This window comes from Bos taurus, chromosome 17, assembly GCF_002263795.3.
Source record: "Bos taurus isolate L1 Dominette 01449 registration number 42190680 breed Hereford chromosome 17, ARS-UCD2.0, whole genome shotgun sequence".
Lineage (NCBI taxonomy): Eukaryota > Metazoa > Chordata > Mammalia > Artiodactyla > Bovidae > Bos > Bos taurus.
In genome coordinates, this window is record NC_037344.1 from 8,420,735 (window position 1) to 8,444,826 (window position 24,092).

General features: G+C 39.6%; 1 protein-coding gene across 3 annotated transcripts in view; it reads left to right on the forward strand.

Moving 5' to 3' along the window:
- The window catches only part of IQCM (IQ motif containing M), a 509,303-nt gene that overhangs the window by 386,888 nt on the left and 98,323 nt on the right, over window positions 1–24,092 (forward strand). For all 3 annotated transcript variants that reach the window (XM_059876235.1, XM_059876237.1, XM_059876236.1), the window contains one exon: window positions 20,871–21,032. In XM_059876235.1, the coding sequence (XP_059732218.1) occupies window positions 20,871–21,032 (162 nt within the window). The remainder of the gene's footprint in view (window positions 1–20,870; window positions 21,033–24,092) is intronic.

Consider the following 24,092-nt stretch of genomic DNA (forward strand, 5'->3'; position numbering starts at 1 on the left):
ACTCAGATTCATGACCATTGAGTCGGTGATGCCATCCAGCCATCTCATCCTCTGTCATCCCCTTCTCCTCCTGCCCCCAATCCCTCCCAGCATCAGAGTCTTTTCCATATGAGTCAACTCTTCACATGAGGTGGCCAAAGTACTGGAGTTTCAGCTTTAGCATCATTCCTTCCAAAGAAATCCCAGGGCTGATCTCCTTCAGAATGGACTGGTTGGATCTCCTTGCAGTCCAAGGGACTCTCAAGAGTCTTCTCCAACACCACAGTTCAAAAGCATCAATTCTTCAGCACTCAGCCTTCTTCATAGTCCAACTCTCACATCCATACATGACCACTGGAAAAACCATAGCCTTGACTAGCTTCAGACCTTTGTTGGCAAAGTAATGTCTCTGCTTTTGAATATGCTATCTAGGTTGGTCATAACTTTCCTTCCAAGGAGTAAGCATCTTTTAATTTCATGGCTGCAGTCACCATCTGCAGTGATTTTGGAGCCCACAGAATAAAGTCTGACACTGTTTGCACTGTTTCCCCATCTATTTCGCATGAAGTGGTGGGACCAGATGCCATGATCTTCGTTTTCTGAATGTTGAGCTTTAAGCCAACTTTTTCACTCTCCTCTTTCACTGTCATCAAGAGGCTTTTCAGTTCCTCTTCACTTTCTGCCATAAGGGTGGTGTCGTCTGCATATCTGAGGTTATGGGTATTTCTCCCAGCAATCTTGATTCCAGCTTCTGCTTCTTCCAGCCCAGCGTTTCTCATGATGTACTCTGCATATAAGTTAAATAAGCAAGGTGACAATATGTCAACTATACCTTAATTTTACAAAAGGAAATTTAAACATAACACTTAAACATTTTGCCAATTGGTCAAAATTGTCTACTGACACATTACCGGTATAATGAGAAAATCATCACATTTAAACTTCCCTTTACTTCTCCTCTCAAACCTCTCCCAAATTTAAAATTATATCTTATGATTTTTGAAACTACTTTCAAGGTTTCCTACTAATTCAGTCAAACACTAATCTAGATGTTGCTGCAAAGGTATTTTATAGATATGATGAAGTACATCATTGGCTGATTTTAAGTAAGGTAGATTATCTGTATCTGGGCAGGCCTGATACTGTCAGATGACAAGCCTTTATTAATACAAAAGATCTGGGGCTTCTCTGAATAAGAAATGCAGAATGTGAATAGTACATTCATCCTGTGCCCAGGAATTTCAGCCTACCCTTCCTGATGGCCTGCTCTGTAGATTTAGGACTTGCCTAACCACTGCTCACAATTATGTAAGCTAATTCTTTACAATAGCTTCCCTCATGGCTCAGATGGTAAAGCATCTGCCTGCAATGCAGGAAACCCGGGTTTGATCCCTGGGTCAGGAAGATCCCCTGGAGAAGGAAATGGCAACCCGCTCTAGTACTCTTGCCTGGAAAATTCCATGCATGGAGAAGCATGGTAGGCTACAGTCCATGGGGTCACAAAGAGTCGGACATGACTGAGCAACTTAACTTTCTTTACAATAAATCTCTTAGAAAAAATACATATATATATATATATATATATATTTATATTTATATATAGGCTTCCCAGGTGGCACAGTAGTAAAGAATCCACTTGCCCATGCAGGAGACACAAGAGATGTGGGTTCAATCCCTGAGTCAGGAAGGTCCCCTGGAGAAGGAAATGACAACCCACTCCAGGATTCTTGCCTGGAGAATCCCATGGACAGAGAAGCCTGATGGGCTACATTCCCCGGGGTTGCAAAGAGTCAGACATGACTGAGCAGAGCACACACACACATATAAGATATATATGTATATATAGGGGGCTTCCCTGGTGGCTCAGTGGTAAAAGAATCTGCCTGCAATGCAAGAGACCTGGGTTCAATCCCTGGGTTGGGAAGATCCCCTGGAGAAGGAAATGGCAACCCACCCCAGTATACTTGCCTGGAGAAGTCCATGGATTCCAAAATTTAAGATATATATATCTTACCAGATCTGCTTCTCTAGTTGAACATCAACTGATAAAGATTGTCTAAAAATGTAGAATTGGGCAAGTGGAGGTTAGAACACTGGGGACTTCGATAGGAAAAGCCTGGATAGCCTTCAATAGACTGTTAGTAGAATTATGGATGCTAATGATTCTGCTAATAAGAACTCAGAGGGGAATGAAGAACAGAGAGAAATCCCAAGTCACTTTGGAGGCTCCCCAAATCACAGACTGTTATTACTAAGAATGTGAATGTTAAAAGTTGCTGCTACTGAGGGCTCAGAAGGAAATGATCATGTTATGGGAAAATAGGGGAGAGGAGATCTTTGTTCTGCAGTGGCAGAAAGTTCAGTGGAATTGTGTCTTACCATTATGTGGAAAGCAGAATGTTTTAACTATGACCTTGAGCTGAGGAGATTTCCAAGCAGAGTTGAAAGTGCAACCTTGTTACCATTTGCTGCTTATAAATTGAGGGAAAAACTGGTAAACAAACAAACAAACAAAAAAAGGAAACAAGACTAGATGATTTGGAGAATTCTAAATTCATTCCAATTTTGAAAGATACTCAAATTAACAAGGTTCACCATCAGGAAAACGTGCTCTCGAGGAAAGGCTGAAAATGTAACTGGACCATCTTTTGCTAATACATCAAAAAGATGAAAAAAGAGAGCTCAGTCACAAAGAGGTTTTCTGAAGAGAAAAAAAAAAAAAAATATGTGAACCTTTTAGTCATCTTGGTTATGAGATTTTCCAGGAAAAGATGTGTGGAGAAGTTTCTTGTTTAATGGAGTGAATCTCTATAACCTACGTGAGAGAATTGCCAGATTCTTGAGGATTTTATAACAGGAGAACACTGTCCGCTTGTGCTAAAGAGGAACACAGACAGTCAGGAATGAAAGAAGGCTGCTGGACACCCAGATGTTTATAGGCAGGAGAGACTGATCAAGCGCTTCAGCTACAACTCCATGCTACCCTTCATGAAAAAGGAAAGATGGTTCAGAGGCTGGAGCTGCAAACCGCAGAGGATTATTTCCAGCCCTTGAATCTAATGGAGTTTATCCAGCTGGATTTCAAAACCACCGCGATTTTTTTCTTTCCTTTTTCTCCCTTTGAAATGAAAACGTCTTAACTTATGCTTATCAATTCCTCTCTACCTGTGGACATCTGAAACTTAAGAACACGTTGTCTGCCCCCAAAATACAAAGGTTAAAGGAGCAGACAAGTGTTCTTAAGTTGAGAGGAATTGTTGGGTAGAAAGGAATTGTTAGAGGAATTGTTCCCCAAGATAGATTATACAGAGAGCTTCATCTCTAACCAAATTTAGATGATTTAGAAACATTAGAGCTGAGGGGATTTTTGGAATGATTTGATGCTTGCAGTGATAGAGACTTTCGGGGACATTGGGACAAGGTGGATGAAGTCAGCACATGAGACAGACAGAAATCTTCCTGCCTTCAGCTCTACCTCAGCTAAGTTGCTTCAGTCATGTCTGACTTTGCGACCTTATGGACTGTAGCCCACCAGGCTCTGCTGACCATAGCAGTTTTCCAGGCAAGAATACTGGAGTGGGTTGCTATGCCTTCCTCCAGGGGATCTTCCCAACCCAGGGAATGAACCACATCTCTTATGTCTCCTGCATTGGCAGATGTGTTCTTTACCACTAGCACCAACTGGGAAGCCCAATGATACCAGGAAAGAAACTGAGCCGGGAGATTGGACATGTGTTAAATATGTAAGTTTTTCCTTTTAATGATTAGCTAGTATGCAGCCTTGTTCCATAAAGAATTCAGATTAATCCTGTTGTTGTCGTTCAGTCTCTAAACCATGTCTGACTCTTTGTGACCCCTTGGACTGCCGCACGGCAGGCTTCCCTGTCTTTCATGATCACCCAGAATTCGTTCAGACTCATGTCCATTGAGTTAGTGATGCCATCCACCCATCTCATCCTCTGTCATCCCCTTCTCCTCCTGCCTTCAGTCTTTCCCAGCATCAGGGTCTTTTCCAAAGAGTTGGCCTTTTGCATCAGGTGGCCAAAGTATTGGAGCTTCAGCTTCAGCATCAGTCCTTCTAATGAACATTCAGGGTTCATTTCTTTTAGGATTGACTGGTTTGATCTCCTTGCTGTCCAAGGGACTCTAAAGAGTCTTCTCCACACTACAATTAATCTTAACTTTTCTATAATCAGTCAACAGGTCTCTCAGGCTGGAATTGAGAAATCTAAATTAGTTTGGTGAGTGATCTCCAAAAAGCTGGAGAATGGTTTAGTTCTAAAAGACAGCATTTATTGTTTAAAACACTAGTACCAAATAATTTTCCAGGTGAATACCATTTGGTGTTGGATACTCACTTGCAAAATGCATCAGGGAAAATGCTCCTTGATTTGGAGTTCATGTTTTGCTTTATGAAATAGCATGATATTATTAGCTTTGTCTCTAGAATTTAGAGAAAATCCTAACCACCTAAAAGGCAAGGTAAATCTTCTGGGTTTTTTGAGAATATTTTTTGCTTGCAGGCTGACATAATTGTTGAGTAAAGGTATAGAGCTAAGCCTGTTGTAATCAACTGCCAATTGTTATAATTTTTTTGCTAAGCAGTTGAGATAATCTGGGACAATAATACTTACAATATTGAGTTTCATGATTAACTCCAAATTTCCCCTCAGTATACTTTTTAAAACTCATATTACTGGGAAATAACCTAGAGATTGGTTGAATTTCTCTCAACCCTTAAGGATATGTATACATACAGGAAAATTAAAAAAATAAATAAAAGGAAATACATGGCAAGAAATACAAGACACTTGCATAATTTGAATTTAACAGTTTAGAATAGCAGTACTTATTTGTGATTTTATGCTTCCTATTAAGATATAGCTTTCATTATAGGACACTCTTCCAAACCAAGAGAAAAGAAATCTCTTTTCAATTATGTATGGGGATCCCAGTAAAAGCTGCCACTGTGCTTTTATGTTTGAAGAACTTTTTGTGCAATTATATTTCTCTAGGAGTGAGAGCATTTTAACTAAGGTGAGAAGGACATTTGTCTTTAGCCTGTCAGAGTACAGTCATGTTAATGGATTTAATCTGGCTATCCCAAGACTTAGACCTTCAGAGAAAAATGAAAGGCATATTTTTAAAAGAGTACTTAAAATTAATCATAAGACTCTAATCATTTATGAGAAAATGTTTGCTTTCCTTCCAGCATACAGAAACACACACACAAACACACACATAGGCTTTTTTTTTCTTTCCAGCTGTTTTGTTTGTGATTTAAATATTTTTTAATCTTGCTCTTTTTCTAGTATGTATTTAGCAAATTCTTCTTGTATATGAGAAGCCCTAATTTTTATAAGCTTATTTTATAATCAGTAGTTGTATTTTGCCCTCCTAAATTATAATAATTTTCATCTTCTCTTGAGTTTCATAAGTATGCAATTGTACCACCTGAAAATGATATGAAATTTTTACAATTCTACTTTTATTGTGTACAATACAACTTAAGATATCTTTTTCTTGACTTTTGCATTAGCTGGATTATTTATGACATTAGATAGTAATGTCAATGATGGACATTATAATTTTCTCACTAATTTTAATGTTATTATGTAATGTTGATACTTATTTGAAGTTGTATCCTTCTCTTCCTATTTATTAAATGTCTTTATGAAGAGATTGTTTTTTCAGCTTTATTAAATATCTTTTGATATGTATGGAGACAGTTTAAATCTTATTTGACCTGTTGCATTCCCAGCTTAAATCTTTATTCCTCATTATGTGTTATTATTTAATTATGCTCTTGGATTTTTCATACTATTATTATTTTAGGATATTTAGATGTAAAGTTCTTTTAATCTTTGTTGTTTAATGACAAAAATGCTTTTTAAAAGTGCAGATATATCATTAGGCTTTTCTTAAGCAGTTTATTATAGGTTTTAACATACTTTTTTTTAACATAGGCTTTTAGAATAAAGGAAAATGACCCTCATAAAGAATTCTCATAATTCTATACAAATTATTAACCAATGTTATTTATGTTTTATGTAGCTATATGACTTATTTGTGTATAGTAATATGTTCTGTATTTTTGTCAAAATTCCATGAAGACTGAAAAAAGGAAAGGTCTTTTAGGTTTCTTTATCCAATAGTTCTGCTTCTGTTAGGTCCATATATCTGTCCTTTATTGTGCCCATCTTTGCATGAAATGTTCCCTTCAGTTCAGTTCAGTTCAGTTTAGTCACTCAGTCGTGTTCAACTCTTTGCGACCCCATGAATCGCAGCACGCCAGTCCTCCCTGTCCATCACCAACTCCTGGAGTTCACTCAAACTCATGTCCATCGAGTCAGTGATGCCATCTGGCCATCTCATCCACTGTCGTCCCCTTCTCCTCCTTGCCCCCAATCCCTCCCAGCATCAGAGTCTTTTCCAATGAGTCAACTCTTCACATGAGGTGGCCAAAGTACTGGAGTTTCAGCTTTAGCATCATTCCTTCCAAAGAACACACAGGACTGATCTCCTTCAGAATGGAGGAGATTGGATCTGATTGGATCTCCTTGCTGTCCAAGGGACTCTCAAGAGTCTTCTCCAACACCACAGTTCAAAAGCATCAATTCTTTGGCGCTCAGCTTTCTTCACAGTCCAACTCTCACATCCATACATGACCACAGGAAAAACCATAGCCTTGACTAGATGGACCTTTGTTGGCAAAGTAAAGTTTCTGCTTTTCAATATGCTACCTAGGTTGGTCATAACTTTCCTTCCAAGGAGTAAGTGTCTTTTAATTTCATGCCTGCAATCACCATCTGCAGTGATTTTGGAACCCAAAAAATAAAGTCTGACACTGTTTCCACTGTTTCCCCATCTATTTCCCATGAAGTGATGGGACCAGATGCCATGATCTTGGTTTTCTGAATGTTGAGCTTTAAGCCAACTTTCTCACTCTCCTCTTTCACTTTCATCAAGAGGCTTTTTAGTTCTTCTTCACTTTCTGCCATAAGGGTGATATCATTGCATATCTGAGGTTATTGATATTTCTCCCAGCAATCTTGCTTTCAGCTTTTCTTCTTCCAGCCCAGCGTTGCTCATGATGTACTCTGCATGTAAGTTAAATAAGCAGGGTAACAATATACAGCACTGACATACTCTTTTTCCTATTTGGAACCAGTCTGTTGTTCCATGTCCAGTTCTAACTGTTGCTTCCTGACCTGCATATAGGTTTCTCAAGAGGCAGGTCAGGTGGCCTGGTATTCCCATCTCTTGAAGAATTTTCCACAGTTTGTTGTGATCCACACAGTCAAAGGCTTTGGCATAGTCAATAAAGCAGAAATAGATGTTTTTCTGGAACTGTCTTGCTTTTTCGATGTTCCAGCAGATATTGGCAATTTGATCTCTGATTCCTCTGTCTTTTCTAAAACCAGCTTGAACATCTGGAAGTTCACGGTTCACATATTGCTGAAGCCTGGCTTGGAGAATTTTGAGCATTACTTTCCTAGCGTGTGAGATGAGTGCAATTGTGCAGTTGTTTGAGCAGTCTTTGGCATTGCCTTTCCTTGGGATTGGAATGAAAACTGATCTTTTTCAGTCCTGTGGCACTGCTGAGTTTTCCAAATTTGCTGGCATATTGAGTGCAGCACTTTCACAGCATTATCTTTCAGGATTTGAAATAGCTCAACTGGAATTCCATCACCTCCACTAGCTTTGTTCGTAGTGATGCTTCCTAAGGCGCACTTGACTTCACATTCCAGGATGTCTGGATCTACGTGAGTGATCACACCACTGTGATTATCTTGGTCATGAAAATCTTTTTTGTCCAGTTCTTCTGTGTATTCTTGCCACCTCTTCTTAATATCTTCTGCTTCTGTTAGGTCCATACAATTTCTGTCCTTTATCAAGCCCATCTTTGCATGAAATGTTCCCTTGGTATGTCTCATTTTCTTGAAGAGATCTCTAGTCTTTTCCATTCTGTTGTTTTCCTCTATTTCTTTGCATTGATCACTGAGGAAGGCTTTCTTATCGCTCCTTGCTATTCTTTGGAACTCTCCATTCAAATGGGTATGTCTTTCCTTTTCTCCTTTCCTTTTCATTTCCTGTCTTTTCACAGCTTTGTGTAAGGCCTCAGACAGCCATTTTGCTTTTTGTATTTTTTTTTTCTTTTTTTGTCTTGATCCCTGTCTCCTCTACAATGTCACAAATCTCCGTCCATAGTTCATCAGGCACTCTGTCTATCATATCTAATCCTTTAAATCTATTTCTCACTTCCACTGTATAATCATAAGGGATTTGATTTAGGTCATACCTGAATGGTCTAGTGGTTTTCCCTACTTTCTTAAATTTAAGTCTGAATTTGGCAATAAGGAGAAATGTTCCCTTGGTATCTCTAATTTTCTTGAAGAGATCTTTAGTCTTTCCCATTCTATTGTTTTCCTCTATATCTTTGCCTTGTTCACTTAAGAAAGCTTTCTTATATCTCCTTGCTACTCTTTGAAACTCTATATTCAGATGGGTATATCTTTCCTTCTCTCCTTTGCCTTTTGCTCCTCTTCTTTTCTCAGCTATTTGTAAGGCCTCCTCAGAAAACCATTTTGCCTTTTGCATTTATTTTTCTTGGGGATGGTTTTGATCACTACCTCCTGTACAATGTTATGAACCTCCGTCCATAGTTCTTCAGGCACTCTGTCTATCAAATCTATCCCTTGAATCTATTTGTCACATCCGCTGTGTAATCGTAAGGTATTTGATTTAGATCATACCTGAATGGTCTAGTGGTTTTCCTTACTTTTCAAAAACCTAAGACTGTGGCATCTAGTCCCATCAGTTCATGGCAAATAGATGGGAAAACAATGGAAACAGACCATTTTCTTGAGCTCCAAAATCACTGCGGATGGTGACTGCAGCTATGAAATTAAAAGATACTCCTTGGAAGAAAAGCTATGACAAACTGAGACAGTGTATTAAAAAGCAAAGACATCATTTTGCCAACAAAGGTCTGGATAGTCAAAGCTATGGTTTTTCCACTAGTCATGTATGGATGTGAGAGTTGGACCATAATGAAGGCTGAGTGCCAAAGAATTAATGCTTTTGAACTATGGTGCTGGAAAGCACTCTTGAGAGTCCTTTCGACTGCAAGGGGATCAAACCAGTCAATCATAATGGAAATCAACCCTGAATATACACTGGAAGGACTGATGCTGAAGCTCCAATACTTTGGCCACCTGATGCGAAGAGCAAAGACATTGGAAAAGACCCTCAAACTGAGAAAGATTGAGGGCAGGAGGAGAAGGGGACAATAGAGGATGAGAAGGTTGGATGGTATCACTGACTCAATGGACATGAGTTAGAATAAACTCCAGGAGACAGTGAAGGACAGGGAAGGTTGGTTTGCTATAGTCCATGGGGTCACAAAGGGTCATACATGATTGAGTGAATGAACAACAATTGCAAATGTGTTTAATTTGCTTATAAATCTAAAAATTAACAACAGCATAGAAATAAAAATAAATTTTAGCGTATTTATGAATTCTGTATACTTATTCCACTGAAGAAGTGAACCTTTTGCAATAACTTTACTTTGATTATTCAACAATCAAATGACTGCAATCCTCTAATTTTCTATTTTGTATTAGAAATTTGATTGGATTTATAAAGATATGTATGTATTAATGACACAATGTTCCCACATGAAATCTTTGAATAATATAGCAAAAATTTTCTGGATAAACTTATAACATGCATGATTGTCATGAAATGAGAGGACTTAAAAGTAGTAATACTTGCTACATTAAAAAAATTTAAATTAATATTCCACACTTTAATAATTTTTTAATTAATTCATGTTCTTATTTTAGATTATTTACTCAGAGTGAAGTGTTATGAACATTTTTGCTCTCCTTTAAGTTAAACAATGTTGGTATTTAATTATAATACAAGAGATCTATGTTCCTTGAATTTATTTTTGCTGATTATATCATCCAAGGGCATATTATTTAACTGCCTTCTTAACCATTTTTCCCTGCGGCTTTGATTCTTAAATGTTTTGCTTCTTCATCAGTGATCTTTAAGATTTTATATATCAGCTTAAGATAAATTGAATGTAGGAAAGTTTCATTAATTTCAGAATGGGAATGCTTTAAATTCACTTTCCCTTGTTCACGACATGTAATTTTTTAAACTGATAGATTGATATTCTTTTAAATTTACTAATTAATAGAGAAAGCTTAGATAAAAGCAGCAAGATAAAAAAGTATGACATTCATCTAATTCAAATAAAATAAAATGAATGCAACATAGAAGTTTAAAGTGCTTTAACAATGGCCTTATATTAAAAGTACAACATTTAGAAATCGGTCATTTTCTCTGGGTTATAGATAATCTGACCACCAGTTTAAACTCACATGTGATCAGACTTTTTACCCATGGCTTTAAGTTTACTGTGCACTGTGCTCAGTCGTGTCCGACTCTTTGCGATCCCGTGGATGTAGCTTGCCAGGCTCCTCTGTCCATGAGATTCTCCAGGCAAGAGTACTGAAGCAGGTTGCCATTTCCTACTCCAGGGGATCTTCCCAACACAGAGAGCAAACCCTAGGCCCTTGTGTCTCCTGCACTGGCAGGAGAATTCTTTACCACTGAGCTACCTGGGAAGCCCCATAGTTGCAAATACTTCTTAATAATTGACTTCCACAATGAGGTCTTCTATTCTGGTTTAATAAGTGAGGGTCAGTTGTAAAGTCCCTTGATACACTTAGGATTGATCCTAATATTGAGTCTGTGCCGGAATTTGTGTTGAGGACTGGCCCGTTAGGAAAAAGTTAGCACTTTCAAAAATCCTAGAACCTCCAGTTTCTCATTATTCAATCCAAAACTTACTTTGTGCGCAACGCACCTGAGATTGTGTCCCTCAGTCATTTTTGGTGTTAAAATATCTTTTAATAATAATCCTAGAAAGGGAACAGTTGTGATAATAGATGGTTTTTCTTTTTTTGTCACCCCTGTTTTATAATGAACCCTCATCCCAATTCCCAAGATGGGTAGTAAGAATAGTACTAAAGACTTAACCATCAGACAGTAGTATTCATCTCCAATGCTAGTAAAGTGAAAGTGAAGTTGCTCAGTCGTGTCCAACTCTTTGTGACCCCGTGGACTATAGCCTACCAGGCTCCTCTCTCCATGGGATTCTCTAGGCAAGAATACTGGAGTGGGTTGCCATTTCCTTCTCCAGGGGATCTTCCCAACTCAGGGATTGAACCCGAGTCTCCCGCATTGCAGGCAGATGCTTTAACCTCTGAGCCACCAGGGAACCCCATGCTAGTAAAGTCATGCTTAAAACTTTGCATGCTAGACTTCAGCATTATGTGAACCAGAAACTTCCAGATGTCCAAGCTGGCTTTAGAAAAGGAAGAGAAACCAGAAATCAAATTGCCAACATCTACTGGATCATAGAGAAAGAAAGGGAATTGCAGAAAAACATCTACCTCTGTTTCATCAAGTACCCTAAAGCCTTTGACTGTGTGGATCATGACAAACTGTGGAAAGCTCTTAGAGAGTTGGGAATAGCAGACCATCTTACCTGATCTTACCTGTCTCCTGAGAAACCTGTATGCATGTCAAGAAGCAACAGTTAGAACCCTGTATGGAACAACTGATTGGTTCAAGATTGAGAAAGGAATAAGACAGGGTTGTCTGCTGTCACCCCGTTTGTTTAACCTATATGCTGAGTGCATCATGAGAAATGCCAGGCTGGATGAGTTACAAGCTGGAATCAAGATAAGCGGGAGAAGCATAAACAACCTCAGATATGTGGATGATACCATTCTAATGGCAGAAAGCAAAGAGAAACTAAAGAGCCTCTTGATGAGTATGAAAGAGCCAGCTTAAAACTAAATATTAAAAAATCTAAGATCATGGCATCCAGCCCCATTACTGCATGGCAAATAGAAGGGGAAAAGGCGGAAGTAGTGACAGATTTCCTCTTCTTGGGCTCTAAAATCACTGTGGATGGTGACTGCAGCCATGAAATCAGAAGATGATTGCTTCTCGGCAGAAAAGCTATGACAAATCTCAACAGTGTGTTGTTGGTAAGTAGAGACGTCACTCTGCCAACAAAGGTCCATATAGTCAAGGCAATAGGGACCAGTGGTCATGTACAGTTGTGAAAGCTGGACTCTAAAGAAGGCAGAATGCCAAAGAATCGATGCCTTCAAACTGCGGTGCTGGAGAAGACTCCTGAAAGTAACTTGGACAGCAAGGACATCAGACCAGTCAATCTTAAGGGAAATCAAGTCTGAATACTTGTTGGAAAGACTGATGCTAAAGCTGAAACTCCAGTGTTTTGGTCATCTGATGCAAACAGCTGACTCATTGGAAGAGTCCCTGATGCTGGGGAAGATTGAGGGCAGAAGGAGAAAAGGCCATCAGAGGATGAGGTGACTGGTTGGCATCATTGATGCAATGGACATGAACTTGGGCAAACTTTGAGAGATGTTGAGGGGCAGGGAGGCTTTATGTGCTGTAGTCCATGGGGTCGCAAAGACTCGGACATGAATGGGCAACTGAGCAACAAGAACAGCATTCTATAACGTAGAGCTGATGACTTTAGGCCTGTTTCCTGATGCTAAGAGTGATCCGCCGCCAAGTGTCCTGTTAACTACTTACGCTCTACTGTAGTTTCTTGGGGGTTGTGGGAGAAGGAAAATCACACATATGGGGTTAGAATTGGAAAATATTAAGAGTAATAATTATTCCTATATACTTTGTATTTCCAGAATTTCCTGTCATGAACACATAATGTTTTTAAACCTTTAAATAATGTTAAAATTACCATGGATCAAAATATTGGGAAAACAAAAATAAGTCTTTAGTATGATCCCACTTATAATTTTTTTTAAGTCACTGCACATCTCAAAATACCAGTCTGAGGACCACTGCCTTAAATATTTAGGTTGAGGCTGTGCAGGAGGGAAGCAGAGTCCTCTATAATACAGCGTCCTCTGAGGGAGAGGAATGGAAGGGCATTTGGATTCTCTGAACACTCACCACCTACTCTGAGTATTAAGCATGATGAGCCTCACTTATGTGAGAGGCAGGGGAAAATGAGAGGTGTCTAAGGTTTTATTCTGTGGACTTTTATCCTGGCTTATATCCTTAGCAACTTGCCTAAATCTTAGAGTCTGCAACTGATGCAATTAGGATTTGGATTATCTGAGTAGATGCTTTGGCTATACTTTGGCCACCTGATGCAAAGAACTGACTCATTTGAAAAGACCTGATGCTGGGAAAGATAGAAGACGGGAGGAAAAGGGGACAACAGAAGATGAGATGGTTGGATGGCATCAGTGACGTGATGGACGTGAGTTTGAGTAAGCTCCAGGAGTTGGTGATGGACAGGGAAGCCTGGTGTTCTGCAGTCCATGGGGTTGCAAAGAGTCGGTCACGACTGAGCGGCTGAACTGAGGAGAAGCTCTCATTTGCAAACAAATGTTTGTCAAGTGAATATGACCTGCATTAACTAGCTTTCAAGTTGTGGTGCTGGAGAAGATGCTTGAGAGCCCCCTGGACTGCAAGGAGATCCAACCAGTCAATACTAAAGGAAATCAACCCTGAATATTCATCGGAAGGACTGATGCTGAACCTGAAGCTCCAATACTTTCGCCACCTGATGCAAAGAGCTGACTAGTTGGAAAAGACCCTGACGCTTGGAAAGATTGAGGGCAGGAGGAGAAGGGCATGGCAGCAGATGAGATGGTTAGATAGCCATCACTGACTCAATGGACATGAGTCTGAGCAAATTTCAGGAGACAGTGAAGGACAGGAAAGCCTGGTAACTGCAGTTCATAGGGTCAAAAAGAGTTGGACACAACTTAGAGACTAAATAACAACAACTAGTAGATGAGAAAGATGAGATTAATGAATAATTTGAATTGTGGAGTGAAAAATCACTGGTTACGGCCCTTGGGCCTTCAGTTTGTGTTTTCAGTTTTTGGTTGATAACCCAGTGTCCTAAAATTCAATGAGGCAGTCTACTGAGCAATTAATTCAAAGAAATTCTACCTAGAAACATTTCAAAGAAAAGATACTAATATAAATCTTCATTTATAATCCTGTTGCATTTTTTTTCTTTTTTCCCAACTACCTTCCTTCTTCTCCCCTTTATTTTTTTAATATCATATTTTGTAGTACAGTAAGTATAAGGCAGTACAATATAATGAGTAAATGAATAAGAGAGTAGATTTGTTGGTAGACACTGTGCCAGGTATCTTGTACATGCTAAGCCGCTTCAACCATGTCCAACTCTTTGCAACCATATGGACTGAAGTCCGCCAGGTCCCTCTGTCCCTGGGATTCTCCAGTCAAGAGTACCGGAGTGGGTTGTCATGCCCCCCTCCAGGAGCTCTTCCTAACCCAGGACTGAACCCGTGTCTCTTACATCTCCTGCATTGACATGCGGGTTCTTTACCGCTAGCACCACCAGGGAAGCCCCATCTATTGCCTCACCCAAAATCCATCTTCACTGTCCTATTTGTGAGACTAGAATATTTTCCCCTTGCCATCTGGCAAAATTTTAAACATCCTTGATAGAAGGCAGTCTAGGGAACTAGTGAATAAAGGGGTTCTTCCTGGTTCTGGGGGATTTTAGCTTTAAAGAGGTTAGCTAACTTGCTTCAGATCACTCATCTCATCAGTGCCAGGTCAGGTCCATACCCCAGTGATGGTCAGCTCCAGAGTCACAGCTCAGTCACAGCTGCTACCTCTAATGAAGACAAGTGACTGCTTGATGATCTGGGAGCAACAGAGACTTATGGAAATATTGTGTGGGCTTCTGCCATAGACCAGACCTAGACACATCCACCTGCGATCTGCAGAGTTTTATTACATATATGGCTTGGGGAAGAAGGAGTAAGGAAGAGATCTTATTCTTTTGAGTTCTGAGAACCCTATTATTACACCTAAATGTAATGTGGCAATATTGACTTAGCAGTATATTAAAAGTCAGATACTCCATAAATAACAAGTTAGCAATATCAGCGACAAAAATTAAATTCCTGTTTTGTCTTAGGGTGACATATGTAATAAAACAAAAAGAAGAGTGCATATTTTACAAGCCATGTGCTTTCTAAAATGAAACATGCTTACTTGCAATCAATTTTGACATTATGACGGAAGGTACAATTATCCGAAATCGTTATCTTTGTTTATATTGTACAAGCCCCAAGGCTTCATCTTATTGCATGTGTGCTAAGTCGCTTCAGTTGTGTCTGACTCCTTGTGCTGCTGTGGACTGTAGCCCCCAGGCTTCTCTGCCCACGGGTTTCTCCAGGCAGGAATATTGGAGTGGGTTGCCATTTGTGTTACTCGATGGCAAATGGTGGCATTAGCAAGACTCTGAACTAGACACCTTCAACGTGTGCTTGATTCTGTAGCTCTCATGACATCCCATTATCACGGCAAGTTCAACATTGCACAGACTTCATGAGTTTCTGCTTAGTGTTTAATCAGAATAATCCAGGAAGAGAAAGTGGCAGTTCTGCATCCACCACGGCTTAGACTTGAGCATAGGCATCTTATTTTGCCCAGAATGGAAACATGGCCTCGATGGAAAACAAGATGCTTTATTAAAACTAATAAGCATAAAGCTATTTTGCTTAAACATCTTGGTTAAGCTAAAAGAGTTAGAAAGGTATCAATCTTAGGGAAGAGAGAAACCTTAGGTGCAATTTGGCCCTTCACACTAAAAAGGCTGCTATTATTGCTAGATTTCCCTACTTTACTTTCTTACTTTATGGTTTCAAAGACAAAAAACTCTGATCTTTTTTGCCTCCCCATTTTATGTGTGAAGTAAAACTTCAGGGTTGTATTTAATTTCACTGTGATTTCTTATAATGTAACTAATGCTGCATCCTTAGCCTCCTTCTCAACTCCAAGAGACCTCTACTGCCTAGGAAGTCCCTGGCTCAACTTCTTGAAGCACAACCTGGGTGAAAAAGTAAAGCAGGGTTGACTCTTTAGCACTGCTTTGTCATACTGGCTTTCTTTCTTCTGTTGACAGATGAGAAAGAGCTTAAAATTATACAGGTGAGATATACCTAATGTCTATTCACATATCGGAGCACATATAAATGTGGGTTTGATCCCTTGGTCGAGAAGATCCCCTGGAGGAGGGCACGGCAACCCACTCTAGTATTCTTGCCTGGAGAATCCCATGGACAGAGGAGCCTGGTGGGCTATGGTCCATAGGGTTGTAAAGAGTCAGACACGACTGAGCAACTCAGCCCACAGCTTGCAGGTGAGGTATACCTAATATCTGTTCGCATATCTGAGCACATATAAAGATGTCTGCTTTTTTTGAGTTAGAAGGGAATAATTTTGAACTTTTCCTTTTAAAAAGAGCAGAAAACTCTCTAATGTGTTTATAATTAAAAGATGCAATAGCTTATTATTTCCTGACTCTCTTTGTTTTTCATTACTGTTGAGGTAGTACTGGGTTACATACACTAACACACTCATGTAGTATCTATAGACACGGTGCTATGAATTTGTATATGTTTCTTATATCACTTAATCCTAACAATAATCCTCAGAGGTCAGTACTATCACCAGGAGATAAATGTGATTTGTCTAATATTTTAAAGCGTGTTATGATGGTTGAAAGATTAGAGCTCATAGATTGACACATACACTATTGGTACAATGTTAAAATAGATAACTAGTGAGAGCCTGTATCACACAGGGATCTCTACTTAGTGCTGTGTGTGACCTAAATGGGAAGGATATCCAAACCAAGATGGAATATACGCATACATATAACGGAATATGTGTATACATACAGCTGATTCACTTTGCTCTATGGTAGAAACTAACACAATGTAAAGCAACCATACTCCAATAAAAATTAAAAAAGAAAATGAATTATAACTCAGGTCTGCTTGTATCAATCAGGGTCCAATTAGAAAATAAAACTACACGGCGATTTGAGCAGGAAATGTTTAACATAAAGAATTATTAACTCTGATGGAGATTAGGGACACTGAGATAGACTGTGGGTGTGTGCTAAGTTGCTTCAGTCGTGTCCAGGTCTTTGTGACTCCATGGGCTGTAGCCCACCAGGCTCCTCTGTCCATGGGATTCTCCAGGCAAGAATGCTGGAATGAGTTGCCGTGCTCTCCTCCAGGAGATCTTCCCGACCCAGGGATCAAACCCACGTCTCTTATGTCTCCTGCATTGGCAGGCAGATTCTTTACTACTAGTGCCACCTGGGAAGCCCAAGATGGGCTATTAAGGGCAAAAGGAACCTTAAAGAATTGAGAAAACATAGAGAACAAACTTATGGACATGGGGACGGGGCGGGGGGCGGGGCGGGGAGAAGAGGGTGAGATGTAGAGAGAGTAACATGGAAACATATACATCACCATATGTGAAATAAAATAGTTAACCGATGGGAATTGCTGTATGACTCAGGGAACTCAAACCGGGGCTCTGTAACAACCTAGCGGGGTGGCTGGGATGGGAGATGGGGAAGAAGTTCAAGAGGGAGTGGAGATAGGTATACCTATGGCTAAGTCATGTTGATGTTTGACAGAAAACAACACAATATTGTGGAGCAATTATCCTGCAGTTAAAAATAAATAAATTTAATTATAAAGTATTGAGAAGAGGAGTCACACTGTCAGTCTGAGGATAGAGCACTTAAGGAACGAACAAATTTTAAACAGTGCCCCTTACCGTATTTCTCCCTGTAACTTGGATCCAGCTTTTCTTGGAGAGGACATAGCTGTGACCCAGTAAATAGAGACACTCACGAATGTAGCATGCTAGTGTAGTTCCCAGGGAACATACTTACTGGGGTTCTGGGGAAGCTGTTTTCAGGCAAGTGTCTCAGTGTGGAAACCATTCAAGGGAAGGTGGTGCCACAAGGAACGTGCCCACAAGCTCCCGGTGTGTGTGTCTCAGGAGCCCTGTGAGGTACCAGCTAGCATGGCCCAGAAAACCCGGCACTGTGGGTCACTATTTATTGTAGGAGAAAATCCCCCAGAACCAGGAAGAACCCCTTTATTCACTAGTTCCCTAGATTGCCTTCTATCAAGGATGTTTAAAATTTTGCCAGATGGCAAGGGGAAAATATTCTAGTCTCACAAATAGGACAGTGAAGATGGATTTTGGGTGAGGCAATAGATGGGGCTTCCCTGGTGGTGCTAGCGGTAAAGAACCCGCATGTCAATGCAGGAGATGTAAGAGACACGGGTTCAGTCCTGGGTTAGGAAGAGCTCCTGGAGGGGGGCATGACAACCCACTCCGGTACTCTTGACTGGAGAATCCCAGGGACAGAGGGACCTGGCGGACGACAGTCCATATGGTTGCAAAGAGTTGGACATGGTTGAAGCCACTTAGCATGTAAAAGATACCTGGCACAGTGTCTACCAACAAATCTACTTTCTTATTCATTTACTCATTATATTGTACTGCCTTATACTTACTGTACTACAAAATATGATATTAAAAAAATAAAGAGAAAAAGGAAGGAAGGTAGTTGGGAAAAAAAGAAAAAAATGCAACAGGATTATAAATGAAGATTTATATTAGTATCTTTTCTTTGAAATATTTATAGGTAGAATTTCTTTGAATTAATTGCTCAGTAGACTGCCTCATTGAATTTTAGGACATTGGGTTATCAACCAAAAGCTGAAAACACAAACTGAAGGCCCAAGGGCCATAACCAGTGATTTTTCACTCCACAATTCAAATTATTCATTAATCTCATCTTTCTCATCTACTAGTCGTTGTTATTTAGTCTCTAAGTTGTGTCCAACTCTTTTTGACCCTATGAACTGCAGTTACCAGGCTTTCCTGTCCTTCACTGTCTCCTGAAATTTGCTCAGACTCATGTCCATTGAGTCAGTGATGGCTATCTAACCATCTCATCTGCTGCCATGCCCTTCTCCTCCTGCCCTCAATCTTTCCAAGCGTCAGGGTCTTTTCCAACTAGTCAGCTCTTTGCATCAGGTGGCGAAAGTATTGGAGCTTCAGGTTCAGCATCAGTCCTTCCGATGAATATTCAGGGTTGATTTCCTTTAGTATTGACTGGTTGGATCTCCTTGCAGTCCAGGGGGCTCTCAAGCATCTTCTCCAGCACCACAACTTGAAAGCTAGTTAATGCAGGTCATATTCACTTGACAAACATTTGTTTGCAAATGAGAGCTTCTCCTCAGTTCAGCCGCTCAGTCGTGACCGACTCTTTGCAACCCCATGGACTGCAGAACACCAGGCTTCCCTGTCCATCACCAACTCCCGGAGCTTACTCAAACTCACGTCCATCACATCGCTGATGCCATCCAACCATCTCATCTTCTGTTGTCCCCTTTTCCTCCCGTCTTCTATCTTTCCCAGCATCAGGTCCTTTCAAATGAGTCAGTTCTTTGCATCAGGTGGCCAAAGTATAGCCAAAGCATCTACTCAGATAATCCAAATCCTAACTGCATCAGTTGCAGACTCTAAGATTTGGGCAAGTTATTTAATTTCTTTGGGCCTCAAATTCCTCATGTAAAATGAAGATAGTAACAGTATTGGCCTTGCAGGTGTGCTGTGAAAATTAAATGTGTTAATATTCAAAAGCACTTGGGGCTGTTTCTTACATATAGTAAGTGTTACATAAATACTTGTATAGGTGATGTTACATTTTCTTAAAGACCATAGCCTAAGAATATTGATTCATTTCAGTTCAGTTCAGTCGCTCAGTCGTGTCCGACTCTTTGCGACCCCATGAATCACAGCACGCCAGGCCTCCCTGTCCATCACCAAGTCCTGGAGTTCACTCAGACTCACGTCCATCGAGTCAGTGATGCCATCCAGCCATCTCATCCTCTGTCGTCCCCTTCTCCTCCTGCCCCCAATCCCTCCCAGCATCAGAGTCTTTTCAATGAGTCAACTCTTCGCATGAGGTGGCCAAAGTACTGGAGTTTCAGCTTTAGCCTCATTCCTTCCAAAGAAATCCCAGGGCTGATCTCCTTCAGAATGGACTGGTTGGATCTCCTTGCTGTCCAAGGGACTCTCAAGAGTCTTCTCCAACACCACAGTTCAAATGCATCAATTCTTCGGCGCTCAGCCTTCTTCACAGTCCAACTGTCACATCCATACATGGCCACAGGAAAAACCATAGCCTTGACTAGATGGACCTTTGTTGGCAAAGTAATATCTCTGCTTTTGAATATGCTGTCTAGGTTGGTCATAACTTTCCTTCCAAGGAGTAAGCGTCTTTTAATTTCATGGCTGCAGTCACCATCTGCAGTGATTTTGGAGCCCAAAAAATAAAGTCTGATACTGTTTGCACTGTTTCTCCATCTGTTTCCCATTGATTCAGTAGTTGTAGTTTATGGAGGAGAAGGAAATGGCAACCCACTCCAGTGTTCTTGCCTGGAGAATCCCAGGGACCAGGGAGTCTGGTGGGCTGCCGTCTATGGGGTCACACAGACTTGGACACGACTGAAGTGACTTAGCAGCGGCAGTTTATGGAACTCTATATTTACTCAATATTTTTCTCAGATTATTGTTTAATGGCAATTAAAATATGATTATGTTATAGTATATATTATATGAATGCTATTAGTTGGTTATCTTACTTTTTTTCAAAGCTATTAACAGCACTGCTTTAGACTGATAGTGTTAGAGAATTCTACTTGTAAGCCTTTACTCCTTAATTTTTGCTAGGAATTATCTGAAAGACCAGATTTTTGGTAAAGTATTTTGGCTAAAGAGAACTATGTTGTCTAACTATGTTGAATAAGCATTAGCATTCAAATGTTTCAATAGTTTTTAATTTTCATCCCTTAAAAGAAAGGAATATGAAATTTTGCAAAAGGTCTAAAATTAAAAAAGAATGTTGTTTTTTATTCTTTTTACAGAAGACCGTGAAAAATACTCTGATATCATCAAGAAGCACAATGCAATTGAAATGTTATTTACACTCTACCCTCCTCAAGGTGCCCATGTGTCTACTAATTTGAGGCTTAGGTCAACTTGGCTGAGACCCATAGTAAATGGGGAAGAAGGATATAAGTATATAGGTAAGATTCTGAATCTTATTATTTCTTTTTATAAATAAGGAAGAGACTTGTACTTTATATAACTCTTATTCATCACTTAGATGATACGGGATGATACATTGGCCTTATAGAATATTCCCTTTTGTTTCTAAATATTATACTTGCAGTTTAAAAAGTGGCTGTTTTCTATTTTGGTGACTCCATTAGAATAGTGGAAATACTGTGTTAATCCATTCACCGGATGATGGTTATTTGTTTGTTTGTTTGTTTGTTTTTAATGTGCTTCTACAAGGAATTCTGTTACACACATTCATGTACAGGGCTGTGTATAGACATATGTTTGCATTTCTCTTGTCTAAACTTATTTCCAAAGTGGTTATGCCATTTCATATTTCCTATCAGTAGCAATAGGAGAGTGGCTTTTGTTCCATAGATGTATCACTACTCACTATAATCGGTATTTTAATTTTAGCCATTCTAAGTGATATGAATTGGTACTCCACTGTGGTTTTAGTTTGTAGTTCTCTAATAGACAGTGATTCAATGTCATGGCCAAGGAGCTTGCATAACTCCATGAAACTATGAGCCATGCCATGCAGGGCCACCTAAGATGGACAGGTCATAGTGGAGAGTTCTGACCAAACATGGTCCATTGGAGGAGGGAATGGCAGATCACTCCAGTATTCTTGCCACCAGAATCCCGTGAACAGTATGATAAGGCAAAGAGATATGACACTCATCATTTAGGAAGATGAGCACCCCAGGCTGGAGTCCAATATACCACTGGGGAGGAGCAGAGGGCAATTGCTAATAGCTCCAGAAACAGTGAAAGGGCTGGGCCAAAGCAGAAACAGTGCTCATTTGTGGATGTGTCTGGTGAAAGTAAAGTCTGATGCTGTAAAGAGCAATATTGCCTAGGAACCTGGAACATTCATTGGTCCATGAATCAAGGTAAATTGGCCAAGTCAAGCAGGAGATGGCAAGAGTGAGCACTGACATCTTAGGAAACAATGAACTAAAATGGAAGGGAATGGGTTTAAAACTCAATATTCAAAACACTAAGATCATGGCATCCAGTCCCATAACTTCATGGCAAACAGGCAAAAAGTGGAAGCAGTGACAGATTTTATTTTCTTGGGCTCCAAAATCACTGCAGACAGTGACTGCAGCCATGAAATTAAAAGACACTTTCTTCTTGGAAGGAAAGCTGTGAAAAACCTAGATAGTGTATTAAAAAGCAGAGACATCACTTTGCCATCAAAGACCCATATAGTCAAAGCTATGGTTTTCCAATAGTCATGTATAAATGTGAGAGTTTGACTATAAAGAATGCTGAGCACCAAAGAATTGTGCCTTCAAATTGTGGTGCTAAAGAAAACCCTTGAGATTCCCTTGGACAGCAAGATCAAATCAGTCAATCATAAAGTAAGTCAACCCTGAATATTCACTGGAAGGACTGATGCCAAGCTCCAATACTTTGGCCACATGGTGTGAAGAGCTGACTCATTGGAAAAGACCCTGATGCTGGGAAAGATTGAAGGCAGGAGGAGAAGGGGATGACAGAGGATAAGATGGTTGGGTGGCATCACCGACTCAATGGACATGAGTTTGAGTAAGCTCCAGGAGATGGTGATAGACAGGGAAGCCTGGCGTGCTGCAGTCCATGGGGTCACAAAGAGTCAGGCACGACTTAGCGACTGAACAACAGCAACAAGTAGACAACGATATACAGCGTATTTTCATGTATTTGTCATTTTTGTATCTTCCTTGGTGTGCTTGTTAAAACTTTTTGCCATATTTATATTTTTTGCTATTGTTCTTAATTGTTGCAAGATGTTTCAATATTCTGAATATAAACTCTTTAACATACATATGCTTTTAATATTTTCTCTCAGTCTGTGACTTGTTGTTTTTCTTTCTCTTTCTCTTTCTTCTGAACAGCAGACGATTTTACTTGTGATAAAGTCAAGTTTATCACAATTATGGCTGATGCTTTTACTGTCGTATTCAAGAAATATTAGTTAGACCTTTGGTCAAAAGATTTTCTTCTAGAAACTTTATAGTTTTAAATTTTATATTTCAATGTATGGTTTTTTGAATTATATTTTATACATGACTCAAGGTATCTAACATATTGATATTCAAATGTGCTAGCACTGCTTGTAGAAAAGACTATCCTTCTGTGAATTAACTTTGTATTTTGGGAAACCAAATAAACCAAAGAAAATATATAGATGCAAATAAGCATGTTAAAAGATAACCAGAATCATTAATCAATAGGAAAATACGTATAAAAGCCAAAATGTCATAGTACCACTCATTTATTAAAATGCCTAAAATAAAATTTAAAACTCTGATAATTCCAAATCTAGCAAGAATGTGGAATAACTGGCACATTCATACATTGCTAGTGGAAATGCTAAATTGTACAATGAGTTTCTAAAGATTTTGATACTTTCTTACAAATTAATATGCTCTAGCCATAAAACCTAGCTGTCCTAAACAAAGGTAATTATGCAAGAGGAATGAAAGTATTTGTTCACATGAAAACCTATAATGAATATATGTAGCTGATTAGTCATAATTGCCAAGAGCTGGAAGAACACAAATGTTCCTCAGCTAGTGAATGAATAATCAAAATTTGTTAACATATATACAATGAAGTACTATCAAGCAATAAAAAAGAAATGAGCTATTGATTCAATAACATGGATTAATTTTAAATGCATCATGTTAAGTGAAAGAAGCCAGACTCAAAGGCTATGTGTGTGCATGTGGCTAAGTCGCTTGAGTTGGGTCTGACTCTTTGTGACACTATAGACTATGGCTTGCCAGGTTCCTCTGATCATGGTATTCTCTAGGCAAGAACACTAGAGTGGGTTGCCATGGCCTCCTCCTGGGGATCTTGCCAACCCAGGGATCCAGCCCATGTCTCTTAGGTCTCCTGCATTGGCAGGCGGGTTCTTTACCTCTAGGCTCACCTGGGAAGCCCGTTGATGCTTACATTTAATAAGCAACATGACTGAATCTCAAATGAGTTATGCTGAAAAAAGTCAGACAAAAAAGAGTACAAGAGTATGA